The 15,132-nt window shown below is 32.0% G+C and overlaps 1 protein-coding gene across 2 annotated transcripts; it reads right to left on the bottom strand.

Moving 5' to 3' along the window:
* Positions 1-148: 148 nt before the first annotated feature.
* On the bottom strand, positions 149-5,258 carry LOC145602584 (calmodulin-binding protein 60 A-like). Of its 2 annotated transcripts, none has more exons than XM_081658769.1 (7): positions 4,824-5,253; positions 3,594-3,660; positions 3,084-3,136; positions 2,475-2,965; positions 1,842-2,002; positions 1,365-1,571; positions 149-1,270 (listed from the first exon to the last, which is right to left on the bottom strand). In XM_081658769.1, the coding sequence occupies exons 1-7, from the start codon at positions 4,940-4,942 to the stop codon at positions 674-676; spliced, it is 1,695 nt and encodes a 564-aa protein (XP_081514895.1). In that variant the 5' UTR covers positions 4,943-5,253; the 3' UTR covers positions 149-673. The 2 variants fall into 2 exon arrangements, with proteins under 2 accessions (XP_081514895.1, XP_081514902.1); XM_081658776.1 differs by having other exon boundaries at positions 1,141-1,270; positions 1,343-1,571; positions 4,824-5,258.
* Positions 5,259-15,132: the final 9,874 nt, after the last annotated feature.

Below are 15,132 nucleotides of genomic sequence, written 5' to 3'. Positions count from 1 at the left end.
CCGTTTAAAAAAATAAAAAATAATAAATAAAAAAAAGAAAAAGAAAAAAAGCCTTGGTGAATTAAAAATGAATTGTAGAAAATGAAAAGCTAGTACCATATGATCAAAATAAGGATATGCAGCTATTCAAAAAAAAAAAAAAAGGATATGCAGCAATTATTTAATTTCTCATTAGATTGCGAGCCTCTACTTAAACATAAAGTTTAGCGGGCTCTATTGGTCGCAGAAATGATTCTATACAGGCACCAAGTTCAAAAGATTTTGACTTCAATTGATGAAAACCATTCACAAGACCTAATTTAGTAACCTACTTTCTCAGAATAAGGGCTTTAATATTTACATAAACCCACATTCTCAAAAGTAAAAGAAAAAACTACCTTAATCACCAAGTCATCCATTGTCCCGACCACTCACGAGTTGATACACAACATTCACCTTACCCGATCAGGCTTGATTCATAAGTTCTAATTGTGTTGCTTCGCAATTAGAGAACTGATGACGTGATATTCCTGCACCGTCTAATTACTCCAAAGGTATCTCTCAAGAATCGCCTAAATTTACAGGTGATATATACAGCCAATAGAGTCTCATACCTCTCACATTATGAAAGCACGTGCCTGAAGGCAACTTCTAGCTCCTATATCTGCAATCTCCAGCCAAAAAAATGAAAAACCTAGCGATATCTTTGTATCCTGGGGCAAGGTGCTCGTCTAACAAGCCATCTTAGAACACTTGAAACAACTCTCCACCTTCTGTAAGCTTGTCCCCTAACAGCTTGACTAGAAGGACGAGACCTTAAGAAACCACTATATACACTCTGTAATTCAGCTTGCGAGTCCAAGATCATGTTTGTAGACTGCATAGTGGGGCAATCGATGTCCATGAAACCTAGATGCTCATCATCATGGAAAGCTTGTGTTATGGAGTGAGAAGGGGAAAACAAGGAACTAGAGATTTGTAAAGGTATATCAAGAGTTTGGTCATATCTCAGATCTAAGGCATCTAAACCGGGCAAAGAATAATCATCTGGGCTGTTCAAGCTTCCCAATGTGTAGAGAGGAGAGAAACCATCAGAAGGAGATGTGCTTGGTTGTGCATAGTCAATACTGCCTATCTGTTGCGATGTCACAAGCTTATTTGCATCTGAAGTCTCCGTACTCGCAGAGCTTGCTGTGTGTGAAGACATACCAATGAGGGAGTTCATATCTTCGAATGTTATCACTCCATCCCAATGTTGAAAAGCTTCAGTGGCCATTCTTTGTGCATCAATCTGGAAAGGATGTTGATCGAAATTTTGTTAGAATTGACATACAAGTACACATAGAAAAAAGAGGCATCTTACATTTAGAAGTTAGAAAGCATGCCTTGTCATTTTCGGATAGCTTATCAAATGGAATGTACTGGCTTTCCGAATAAAATCCAATTACTTGTCCCACAACATTGAAGACCACACCATTCTTGTGCTGAGACATAGGTGAATAATACAAGTATACTCTTTTGTCAAGTACACATGTCCGAGCATGCTCTATGGTTATTTCCCACATCTTGGCAGACATACCAGAGCCCAATATCTGAATATATGTCCAAGAACAACTTATGAGAGATAAACCATGTGGCCTAGCACAAAAGAAACGCACAAAGAACACTCAAAGTACATATATAGGCATGAGTAGTTTTAACCATATTTGATCACACGATAGTGAGGGGGAAATCAAGAATCTAGCTTAGAAGGTGTTACATACAGTCCAAAAGATACTTGCTCCATTTTTTTAAAAAATAAATATATATTGTAGATTCTTAAATGGAAATTTAAGTCAGGTATATAAGTCCAAGATTCTTACATTCCTTAGCCTTGCAGGATCTAGATGGAGCAAAATCAGGAAGTCCTTCACAGTCCTCACTCTGTCTATGCTCAGTCGTTTGTGGAATGCTCCATCTTTTCCAATCTTTTCCAGACGCCAAACTTCATCAGTTAGAGATGGAGGATGGTGTTTCTTGTACACTGCAAAAAGGCCCGATAGCTTTCTTATTCAACATGGTAAGTATAAAAAGGTTGCTTTAATCCTCAAGATATGACACTAATAATCATCAATATATATTTTGAGTTTAATCATCATCCAATATCAACTCAATGAGCACATAATATAACAACAATTTGCAATTACTATAGATAAATTCATCCAAGTATCCAACTATTAAGAAAAAAAACAATTGATCTTGTAGACACAATCTCTTTAGAGTAAAGAAACAAATCTGTATAATAAGCATTGTTTTTTTACTTCAAATAAGCAGATAAAATTCCCAGACCACTATAAGAGAAGACAGTTACGTGTAGATCAGTCATACATTGAAGCTAATTACTAAGGTTAGCATTGTGGCATCTTCTAGTGAAGGTTCTTTCGACAGATAATATATATACCAATATTCAGATTTCCCATATAAATAAGAAAAAATAGAGAAATCAAGCTACTCACATTCTCCACGATGATCCCTGACAATGAAGGATTCTGTCTTTGCTTCTCTAATCCTATATCCATCAGAGTTTCCAACCACCCTGGCCCCTAGTCTAAATCTGCGGCTCCGTGTCCAGCTTGAGTTATCTGTGAAAGAAATTTCACCAACAGAACCAATGCCCTCTTTCAGATATACATTTACATCTCCTGTTAGAAGAGGTTTCTTTCCTTCCCGTTCTCTCACAATATTGTTTTTAAATTCTTCTATTGTCCAGTTTTCACCCTCGTCACCATCAAAATCACCTTCAAGAACTACAATTTCTACTTTTGCAGAGGATTCATTAGCATACTGGACAACTTCATCAGTAGCAGCATCTATTAGAACAACTTTAATTGCAGATCCATCTTCGCCTTCTATTCGGGTTCCAGTAAACACAGGCAGAGAGAGAGTGCTCAAAAACTTTAGCTGCAGATTTCTAGATTCACAAGGAAATAAATCTTCATCGGAATTCCTAAGAAAAATTCAGAAGATTGAATTATGTTAAAATAGTCATTTCTGGCAGTAAATCAATTTCAGTAATACTATAGCCATCTTTTAGCCAATAATGTCATCAAAAGACAGTTTCTTACCGCTTCAATTTCATGACATGCTTCTTTATTGCTAACTCTACCTCTTCCTTGACCTAAACACATGCGAGAAAATCCATATATCATGGTATCAGAGACAAGTTTGACAGGGTTGAGACCGCAACTATCTAGAGCCACCAATTTATCTAATGTAGTAACTGTTGGCTGTATAGGGTTATCTAAGTTTACAATTACATTTTTCACAATCCAAGCCAATTTGTTGAAACCACCACAATAGCAATTATGGAGTAGCATTTATCTTTAACAATTGGCAACTGGTATAGCAACCAATATCACACAAGACAAAATGACCAAATAGTATCAATGCATTTAAAACAAGAGTAAATCAAGAAAAGTCTTGTTGCATTTTTTGCTAGTGAATGAACTGGCTTGACTTATATTTCACAAAAATGACAAAGGCAAAATAAAATGGTGATTCTCAGTGACATCCTAAAATCATCAAGCATATGTTCCATAGTCTACAGAAAAAAAATAAAATTTCAGTGAACTTACAACTCTACGAAGCATAGGCTCCAATGCATTTTGAAAGCTCTTTTGTCTCATCACCTCCAGAACCACACTAAAATGTCAAAGAAAAGCATCGTTAATTTCTATTGCATATAACTATGACTGCTAATATTCAAAATGAATTAACAATACTTAATCTACAACCAAATAATTAGAACCCAGCATAAACCACATTCTGAATGATGCATAAGCAAAGCTTCAATGGATAAGACATCAACATTGTGACAATCTGACAGAAAGCCAAAGTGGAAGTTGCATTTCCTTTTTTTGGAAAATTCAGTCACTCCGCACTCTACACTATTATAGAGTGCTCCTTCTCATTTAACCTTCTTAAGTGCTGTAAATATTGTTGAAATTATTTCCTTCCCCCCAACTTGAGTCACTCAAGCATTCACTTCTACATTAACCTTTAACTATGGAATTATGAGCTCTCTAAAATGGATGCCAAGTAAATTCTCATAGAAGAAACTATTGCATAATTGCAATAATTAGCTTTGAACTTAGGGAGACCAATGATGGCCCATCAATTACTACTAAGTCATATAAACACCATGAAAATCCTCTTTTAAAATGCTTAAATAATTATATATATATACCCTTTAAAAAGGCTAGTCCAATTTGACAATGTAAACTACTCCAATAATGTCTAATAGTACTCTTATTCTGAACAATTCACTAAAATTTCTGATCACCACAAAACGAAAATCATTTCTAATTTCACAGTATGTACAAGAATCAACTCATTGCAACCAAATTTAAGAAGTAAAACAATTTCTCGTAGCAAAAAGGTATGTAATTTATTAACAATAACGTCGAAAAAGTAATTGAATTCTCCATTTTCATCACTACATATTAAATTACCATACTCAAGCCACACTCACTACCTCAGTAAACCCAAATTGCAAAAAAAAAAAAAAAAAAAAAAACCCTATAAACCTTATACAATACTACTTCAATTAATTTTCTAATATGCGCGCCCAAAAACCTAATAGGACGATTATTTGTGGACTAATGGATTATTATCATACATACAATTATCAAAGTAAAGAAGAAATAATCATCAGTGCATGTTTCCTCAAATGGGTATCAATGGTTGCCATAATCAAGTCAACCCCACAACCTAATTCCATCCCAAAAACAACCAAACCAAGCAAATTCACCATCAAAACAAACACAAACAAAACCCCAGAAAACAAAAGAGAAAAAAGAATTCACCTTCTAAAAGAAGGAACACTTTTATGACGCTTATCATCAGGAATATGAACACCCTCTAAATTACCCTTACTAAACCCAGAAGCAGAAGAAGAATCATCCTGGGTTCTTTTCTGAGACATTTCATCAAACACATAGAGTGCAAACCCCAGAAAACAACATGAAACACAGAACCAATTGTGGGCAATTATATATAGCTAAGAAATTGAAGAAAAATAAGTAGAATCCAAAATAATTTCTGTTGTTACTCAAACACAATCTCCATCTCCCCATATCCTGAAAGAGAGAGAAAATAATACTACTTCACTCTTCTTCCTCAAGATTTGTGTTGTTGTTTCTACACTAGGGGTTGTTTTGTATGGATGGTACATAAAATAAAAATTTAATCTTTCAGAAATTTTTACCCAGAATTTTGAGGAGAGAGAAGAAGTGGGGTCCAGAGTAAGCGCGTTAAAGGTTGGAGGAAGAAGAATAAGAAAGGGTCATCCAAACAAACAAACGCGGCTTTATTCGTTTTTTGAGTTTGACGTGTCAATGGTGACTCGTTTGTCTGTCCACGTCAGCTTTCATTACTTGGACTTAGACGTCAAATTTTTTTAAAAAAATTTGGTATTAGTGATAATAATAATAATACTATAAGAATTAGATTATATATCAAATGGATTAGGAAACTTGATCATTAATAATGGTGGATTAGGGCAATTAGGCCATTTTTATAAAGGTCAAATGTTCCATATTGGCCTTTTAGAGATGACAAACAGATAAATATGGATTGGATCGGTTGCAGGTTCGATTTTGTGTCAATATTGAGTTATCCAGCAAATATATCAAGTTCATTTGTGTATGTGTTATGTTAGATTCTTCGATAACTCTAGCATGCACTTTGATCGAATGAAACCCTTCACGCACAAGTCCATCGTGTATGTACAACTTTCAATACCTAATTACAATGTTGTTTGAAGTGATGTATCAAATTGATCATGTACTCGCGTTTCCAAGGTCGCAACCGCAAACAATGATTTTTTTCTATCTATCAATATACACTTTTCCCATACACAAGTGTATAAATAGAGGGTAAGTACACAATACATGGTAAAGTTTTTGGTAGATGATGCATGAATACACAAACTATTTACAGTATTAAAGTATTACGTTTTACGTGTGTTAACCCTATATCTTTACCATTGCTATTGAATACGAAATACTTCCTCCGTTTTTTTTAGTTGACACATTTTTTTGGTCACATTTGTCAATGCACTTATTCAATCATTAATATCTTTAATTATCGATAAGCAAAAAAATATGAAAAGTTGATAAATTGAAAGTATATAACGTGACGAATCTAACAAGATCCCACGTGACTATATTTTTCATTACGTATAAAGCACAAAATACGGTCAAAGGAAGATGGATGAATAGTGCTAAAGTCAAAACGTGTCAGTCAGGGCCGTTTATGAGGTTTTGGGGGCCCAAGGGCGAAAAAATAAATTGGGCCCTACTTTATGTAATTTTTTTTTTCATTATTACTTTAATTTGAACAAATAATCTTTCTAAAAAATAAAAAATAAAAAAAACATTTTCAATAAATAATCTAGTTTTGACTACTGTTTAAAAAAAAACCCTTATAATAATTAAACTATATACAATGCCAACAATGGTAAAATATAATGTACTTCTACAACTATATGGTATGATAAGGACATAACGTTATGATCGATTCTCTCTTGCGAATGAAATTGATCTTGTTCATAATCTATAACCATTATATTTTATTTTATTTTTTGACATATTTTATTATAATAGCAAAGATAATAGAAACAAGAATTTAAGCTGTAATTATAAATTTACAAAAATAGTTAAATAACAAGAATTTAGGCTACAATTATAAATAAACAAAGAAATAAAAAGTTCCTTTAAAAAAAAAAAAAGAAAGATGGTTACATAAAGTGGTTTATATATAGTTTTTAAAAAGTGGTTTATGTATAGTTGTATACATCAATATATAGTATTTTAAGGGAAAAAAAAAAAAAAAAAAAAAAAAAAAAAAAAACAAAATGTGGCTAATGGTAATCAAACTACAGATCAAGAAACAAACTTTTACCTTAAATATTTACCCTAACCACCAAGCTACACAAACAAACATGATGACAAATGTATCTCTAAATTTAATATATCGGTAATTTTACTGAACTTAAAAGCTGAAAAATGGGCCCTCCCCATCCGTGGGCCATGGGCGGTTGCCCCGGCTGCCCTGGGTCAGATACGGGCCTGGTGTCAGCTAAAAAGAAACGGAGGTAGTAGTAGTTTGCATTGCTTGACTGCCCTAATGCCCTATGTCCCTAAATGTACTAGAAACCACATATATCAATTAATGCATCAATAATAATGTACCCCATAAGGTAATCTCTTGATTCTAAATGGACAAATAAATTTATGTAGACCAGTTAATTACTTATAAACTAGCCTTCTTACCCATGCAATGCACGGGTTATTCATATGAAACTGTATTTAGAGATAAATGAGGAAATATCTGCAAGTCATTATAAGATATAATATGTAATCGGAAAAATTGTATTAAGAGATAAGTGAGGAAATATCAGTAAGTCATTATAGGGTATAATATGTAATCGGAAACATGATTAAAAAAATTAAAATTTTGGAACTTTAATCGAAAAGAGGCTTAAATAGAAGGTGGAAGGGCTAAAATTAAAGAGAGAATAGGAAAAGGTTGAATTAAAGGGGAGAGATGAAGTGTAAGTTTAATGAAAGAATTAAAAAAAAAATGGTGTAAAAAAAAAAAATAATAGTGTAAGATGACATGTGGCACTATGGTTAGAGAAGTGTAATAGAATGGATGGAGACATGTGCCTTTCTTAGTTTCTTGGTTATACTTTTTAAATACTAAGTATAGATATAGATTTTCGGTATAATTTGATGTGACCTACCTCAAGTACTCAATATTTAAAATTGCATCTATAAGCAACGAACAAGAATTACTAGTAAATAAAAAAGAAAGACATAGCTTGGTCCATGCCATTATATTGATGGGCAATAGCAAAGAAAGGTACTCCGTACAAAACAATATATTCCGTTCATATTAACCATTTACATTAAGGGTCAAGTTGCCATATAATACTTCCTCCGTTTACATTTATTTGACACATTTGATTTAGGCACATATATTAAGAAGATGAGAGAGAGTGAGAGAGAATGAAAAAGTAAGTGGGTTAGCTTGTAAATACAAGGTAAGAAATTTACCCCAATAAAAAACGTGTCAACTAAAAAAAAAAACCTCTTAGAAAGGAATAAGTGTCAACTAAAATGAAACGGAGGTAGTATAACATATTGTATATGTAAATGTTTGACGACACTTATCATACTATACGTCTATACTATGGGTCTGTTCTCATTAATTGAACTCAGCTAAACTGAACTGAAATGAATCTTTTATAAGAGAAGGAAATCAGGAGCTGAACTGAACTGAACTGAATTGAACTGAACTGAATTTCAATGTATTAGAACAGGCCCTATATCTGTTCTTTATAAAAATTTCATTTGCATTTTGTACCATGCATGTCTAATAATGCACACTTTTGACTAAAAATATTATTAGTTTGACATTATTTCATAGTGATGATAATGAAACATTGTTTTGAATAAAATAAATAGATAAATTGAATAGAATAACAAGATTTCACGTTTTTGGAGATTATTTTGATCATTGTCCTAATTATACCTACTCCATATCAAAGCTTTATTATTAATTTTGGGATAATTGAAAAAACATGGACTTAATTAACTAATCAAGGATGTATGTAGGAGTATGAGATAAACATATAATTATCTTGAAATCAGATAATCACATAGTTCAAATATAATACTACATATTACGAAGTATTTACTAGTATTTCATTCATAAAATATGACTACATGAGCAGTTGAGTATGTAATAGTTAACATGATTTCGATTCTATGCGATCTTTGGCAGTGGCGGAGCCACTATAGGAACATGGGGGGACAGCTGCCCCCCATTTAAATAAAAAAGTTTGATTTTCGTTAGCATAAAAAGATATCGTAAAACGTTTATATACATTACATAAACAAATATGTATCACAAAGTTAAGAGATGGTTTAGTGGTTGTTGGGCCTTGAATAAGGCTTCATTTTCTCCTCTTGTTCCTAGTTTTGAGTCTTTTGACTCCTTCCTCATACATTTTTTTGTATACTCCCCCCCTCCCCTCTTTTTATACTTAATATTTATTTCATTTTATAGTTTATACAAAGTGTTGTCATTTAACTTATTTTTCTTGTTTTTGGAATTTTTCCTTTTTTTATATACTTGTTTTGGATTTCATTTTATAATATATAATTTATAAATTTAAAGTATTATAAGTTCTTAAACCTCTATGGCCCCGTTCTTTAGAGCTGCTTTGCTCTGCTCTGCTCTGCTGAAATCTGCTTTGCTCTGCTCTACTTCAATCTGCTCTGCTCTGCTCTGCCCTGCCCTGCTCTGCTCTGCCCTGCCCTGCTCTACTCTGCTCTACTTAAAATTAATACTTAATATTAAATTATTATAATAATAATAATTAATATTTAATAATAATAATAAATAATTAATATTTAATATTTAATAATAATAATTAATATTTTATAATAATAATAAATAAATAATATTTAATAATAATTAATATTTAATAATAATTAATATTTAATATTTAATTATAATAATAATTAATACTTAATAATAATAATAACAATAATTAATTATTGATATTTAATAAAAAATAATAATAATAAATAATTATTAATATTTAATGATAATAATAATAATAATAATAAATTATTAATAATTATTAGTAACAATAATAATAATAATAATAATAATAATAATAACAATAATAATTAATATTTAATAATAATAATAATAGTAATTATACTAATAGTAATAATAATACTTATGACTAATAATATTAATTATAATAACAATAATTGATTTTTATAATAGCAATTAATATTAAGATAATAACTAATATTTAAAGATAATACTAATTATTAATTTTTAATAATAATAATAATTAAATAATATTTAATAATAATTATAATTAATATAATAATAATTAATATTTAACTTTAAAAATTTAATGATTATAATAATAATGCAATAATATTAGTAGTAGTAGTAGTAGTAGTAATAATAATAATAATAATAATAATAATAATAATAATAATAATAATAATAATAATAATAATAATAATAATAATAATAATAATAATAATAATAATAATTAATAATTAATATTTAATAATAATAATAATAGTAATAATAATAATAATAATAATAATAATAATAATAATAATAATAATAATAATAATAATAATAATAATAATAATAATAATAATAATAATAATAATATTTTTTTTGAGGAAAAGGTAGTACGAGCTTTTATTAAATTAAATCCAATTCCGCCAAAGTAATGGTACTCTGAGGGAACGGTCCAGTACAAACAAGTTCATCACAAGTTCCGGTATCCCACCTAGCAATGTGGTGAGCTACCGTATTACAAGCTCGTCTAACATGAGAAAAAACGCAAACATCAAAAAAAGCTTTATCATGCCTAATATCCTCATAAATAAGGTGAGTTGGAGTCAGACCTCTTCTCTTGCCTTGGACACCACGTATGACACTAGTAGCATCACTCTCCACATAGACAATGTTAAAGACGAATCTCTTGGCAATTGATAGACCATATCTAGCAGCAAGTCCTTCGGCAATAGCAGGGGTTGTAAAAGGAATGCGCTTCACACCAGCTACCAAGAGCTTCCCCCTGTCATCTCTCACCACTGCCCCCAGCCCCACCATACTACCAGCACACACATATGCATCCACATTGACCTTTACCACTCCACTTGTTGGACAAAACCAGGCAGCAGCATTGCTAACTAACCCATTGCTACGTCCAACAACAGGAACACACCCCACCTTCTTCACATACTCACCATAATCCTCTACCAACTTCGCATATCCAGCAGCAACAAGGACTACATTGGCTCTTTCATTGTTGATTATTACCTTATTTCTGCAAAACCATGCTGCCCACATTAAAGCACCCATTGATCTCAGCTCCTTTGTCTTCACCTTACATGCTAACCAACACCATCTCTCCTTAAAAGAGGCAGTAGGTGCCCCGACAAGCAAATTCGCCATATTGCTATGCCTCCATATCTCTGCAGCAGCATCACAATGAAAGAGGGCATGGATAATAGTCTCGCTGCCAGCACCACAAACCTGACAAGTCTCAACATCCGTAATGTGCTTATAAACAAGCCGCTCTTTCACTGCTAAATTTCCTTTACACGCACTCCAAATGAAATGCTGCAGTTTTGGGGGTCCTCGAAGATGCCAAATCCCTCTCCATAACTTGGTATCCTCATCATTCATATCACCTGCCAATAATTCACCAGTTCGTGCAAGCCAGTAGCATGATTTAACATAAAATTCACCATTTTCTGTATGTTTCCAGAACAACAAATCTTTCGGAGTCCTGTTAGACAGAGGTGTGGCTAAGATTGCAGCACTTATATCATTAGGGAATAGATCATTAACTAGCTCCCTATCCCAAGACCCACCACCCTCCACCATCAAATCACTGACTTTCATATCCATGTCATACTGGCCATATGGATTAGGATACACCACCTTTCGGTCCTCAAAAATCCATGGGTCAGTCCATACTTTGATGTCATGCCCATTACCAACCCTCCAACCAAGTCCATCACGTAGCACTGATTTTGCCCCCCAAATGCTCCTCCATGAGTAACTGGGATTATGTCCGCGATTTGCCTCAATGACACTAGATCGCTTATAATATCTCGCCTTCAAAGTTTGGTGTAGCAATGTATCACCACTCTTTAAGAGCCTCCATGCTTGTTTTGCTAGTAAAGCTTGGTTGAAACTCTTCAAGTCACGGAACCCCAATCCCCCCATAGCCTTTGGAAGACATAATTTTTCCCAACTCTGCCAATGCAACTTCCTAACATCCTCTCTCGAACCCCACCAAAACCTACACAGGAGAGTATGAATTTCATCTAGCAATCCATCTGGAATCTTGAAAATGCTCATCATATATGTCGGTATCGCTTGAGCCACAGCTTTGATGAGTACTTCCTTCCCCGGTCTCGATAACAGTTTCTCCTTCCACCCATTTAATTTTTTCCAAACACGCTCCTTTAGGCACAAAAATACAGCTTTCTTTGATTTTCCAATAACAGTCGGAAGCCCCAAATATTTCTCATGTCGGTCTACCTCCCTAACCCCCAAAGTCTCAACAATCTCCATTCTTCGATCTAGTGGCACACATTTGCTAAAAGTTACCTCTGTCTTATCTAGATTGACTTTTTGACCAGACGCTCTTTCATAAGTACTGATGATATCAGCGACCACAGAGCATTCCTGCAGAGTAGCTTTTGCAAATAATAAACTATCATCTGCAAAAAATAGATGTGAGACTCTGCTGAAATAATAATAATAATAATAATAATAATAATAATAATAATAATAATAATAATAATAATAATAATAATAATAATAATAATAATAATAAAATCTGCTCTGCTCTGCTCTGCTTTGCTCTGCTGAAATCTGCTCTGCTCTGTCCAGAAGCTCAAAAGAACAGGGCCTAACTATTCTCAGTTAACTATTTAATCAAGTACCGCCTTTTTTATAATGATTAATAATGTGCTATTCAACTATTTGTAATGAACACATATATCCGTATTTTTTTATCTCTTTAATTATGTGTGCTTAAATTAAATTTTTTACTTTATAGTGTTTGGAACTAAATTTCTAATTTTATTTTTACAGAACACACCGTAATAATTTTACTAGTCAAATAAAGTTGTGTTTATTTTTCTTCGAATGTAACCCAAATTCCTTTAATTATATCTATTTTCATATTGTTTAAACGGTTATTATTTAATAAATCGTATTTTTCAATTATCGGGGATCACATAACTTACAATTGGGGTTTAGCAAATAATTTTTTTTTTTTTTTTTTTTTTGATGATTTTCTTAATATGCAATCAAACTTATAAAAACTACTCTTTTGCCATATAAGAATAATTGTCTTCTCCATAACAAAAATATATACTCGTATTAAGCAATTTATGTGATCATCTTTTTTTTTTCTCAAAATTTTTGTCGATTTTATTAAACATTTGAAATTTGTCCCCCCACATTATAAATCCTGGCTCCGCCACTGATATTCTTTGGATCGATTTTCATCACTTGTCGACTTTTTAACCACCAAAAAAATATATAGACACAAAAAAAGAATAGTTTTTTTTTAATTATTCCAATCATTAATCCTTTAGTTCATTGAGAAATGATCTACATACCTACGGATCTAATAAATTGGCATTTCATTAGATGGTGTTTGGTACCTAACATTTAGGCATGCATTTAGGGTTTATGATATTGAATAGAGTTCATACTTTTCATGGAAAAGTGATAAGGATAGAAGACCTAACAAACTTAATTAGTATAAGGAGGCAATTAATGTTGATGATTTGACCTTATTTTACTATTCAAGACAACGTATTCTACTCTATAAATTTGAGCAACAATATTAATACTACTAGTAGTCATACTACGAGTACTATATTGGGAGAAATGATCAGCCTATACAAGCTTTCAGCCATTTTCGATTTTTGCTTTTTATAAATTAAAAAAAAAAAAAAAAAAAAACAAAACAAAAAAAACAAAAAACAAAAAACAAAAACAAAAACAAAAATTCTCATACATATTTTAAAATGGTGTTTTAGTCTTTAAATCAAACAAAAATATCTTCAAAATTTATTTGTTCATGCTTGTAAATTAAAAGTATGACTTACAATTGATAATAGTGAGTTTCTTGGTCTTTGATGAAAGATTAAAAAAAAAAAGGGGCGGGGGGGGGGGGGGACTAAACATTTACACATCGTATGTATTAGCTAGTTAAGTATTAAGCTTTAGACATTTTTTAAATAATGATATATTAATTTGCACCTGATATATATATTCTTTGTAAGGACTTGGCCTAGTAGAAAGGTTTGCACCTTTCAACCTCAAAATCGTGGGATCAAACCCCATTACACGAACACCGTGGGTTAGTGGGGATTCCCTTACCCCCTCCTCCCATTCCCAAAAGGCTTTGCCTACGAACCCTGACTAAAATGATTCCTACATAAACTTTTACACTATTCACTTAAGATGTTCGTTCAATCGTTCTTGTATTGCTGATAAGGCTTCTTACCACTTCACTAATTATACTTTTTTAATAATATATAGTTGAATCATTCTCATTTTCTTATACTTTATACATCAATCAATCTTTTAATTATTTTATCACTCAATCTTAATACAAATTTATAATTATGTAACTACAACTCGTATTATAAACTAGATGGATAAAATAGACACATATATCATATTCCGTATATCATCGTGACTGTACACTTGTGTGTGTAGGGTAACTTAAGACATAGATATGATTGAGGTAGAGGATCAAACAATAACTAATTGAACCTTCAACAAGAAGTGATAACGATAGCAACTCATATGCAAAAGATCAGAGATTTCAGCGACCCACTACATATGTTCATGTTCATGGACAACAACTAATAGTGACATGACCTTAAAAACAAACACAAAATAAGACCGTTATACCTTTTTGGGAAGCTTCCTTCTTTAACTCCCTCATTTCGTTGTTTCTTTTCAATATTATATCATATAGTATATTTTTGCTTGCCAAATCACACTATAATGCTACATATATGTAGTCAAAATAAACTCAAATTCAAGGTAAAAGACAAAATGGGGAATTCCCAAATGCCATGATTTATGTTAATTTGAAATTTAACATTTTGTAAAAAGTTGCCTAATAATAATAAACTTGTAGATATGCATGGGACCATGCACATAGTTGTGTTTATATGCTATATATTCTTTTATAGCATGCATGCAACAATCTAAAGATTTTTTGGGTATTTGCACGTAGGTTCGTGGAAGGAGCTAGCAAGCAAAATCCATGCACATGCATTTGTGATCACAATGCAAAAATCATTTTAACCTACATATAGATGATCTTCAAATATATAGATTCCTTCTACTATGTTAGTGACGTGTAGGTATGCATCATTGCTTGTATAAAGGATAACACTAGTAAATTTATTGAAAGTGATAAAATATAAAACTTATTCTTGATCCTCAAACATCACGTACCTTAAGTTTTTTTTGTTGAGAAGGTCCTTTAATATAAAATCAAGAGTATGTAGT

The sequence above is a fragment of the Chenopodium album genome, chromosome 2 (assembly GCF_948465745.1).
Source record: "Chenopodium album chromosome 2, dcCheAlbu1.1, whole genome shotgun sequence".
NCBI lineage: Eukaryota > Viridiplantae > Streptophyta > Magnoliopsida > Caryophyllales > Amaranthaceae > Chenopodium > Chenopodium album.
This window is presented reverse-complemented; position numbering and strand designations above follow the sequence as displayed.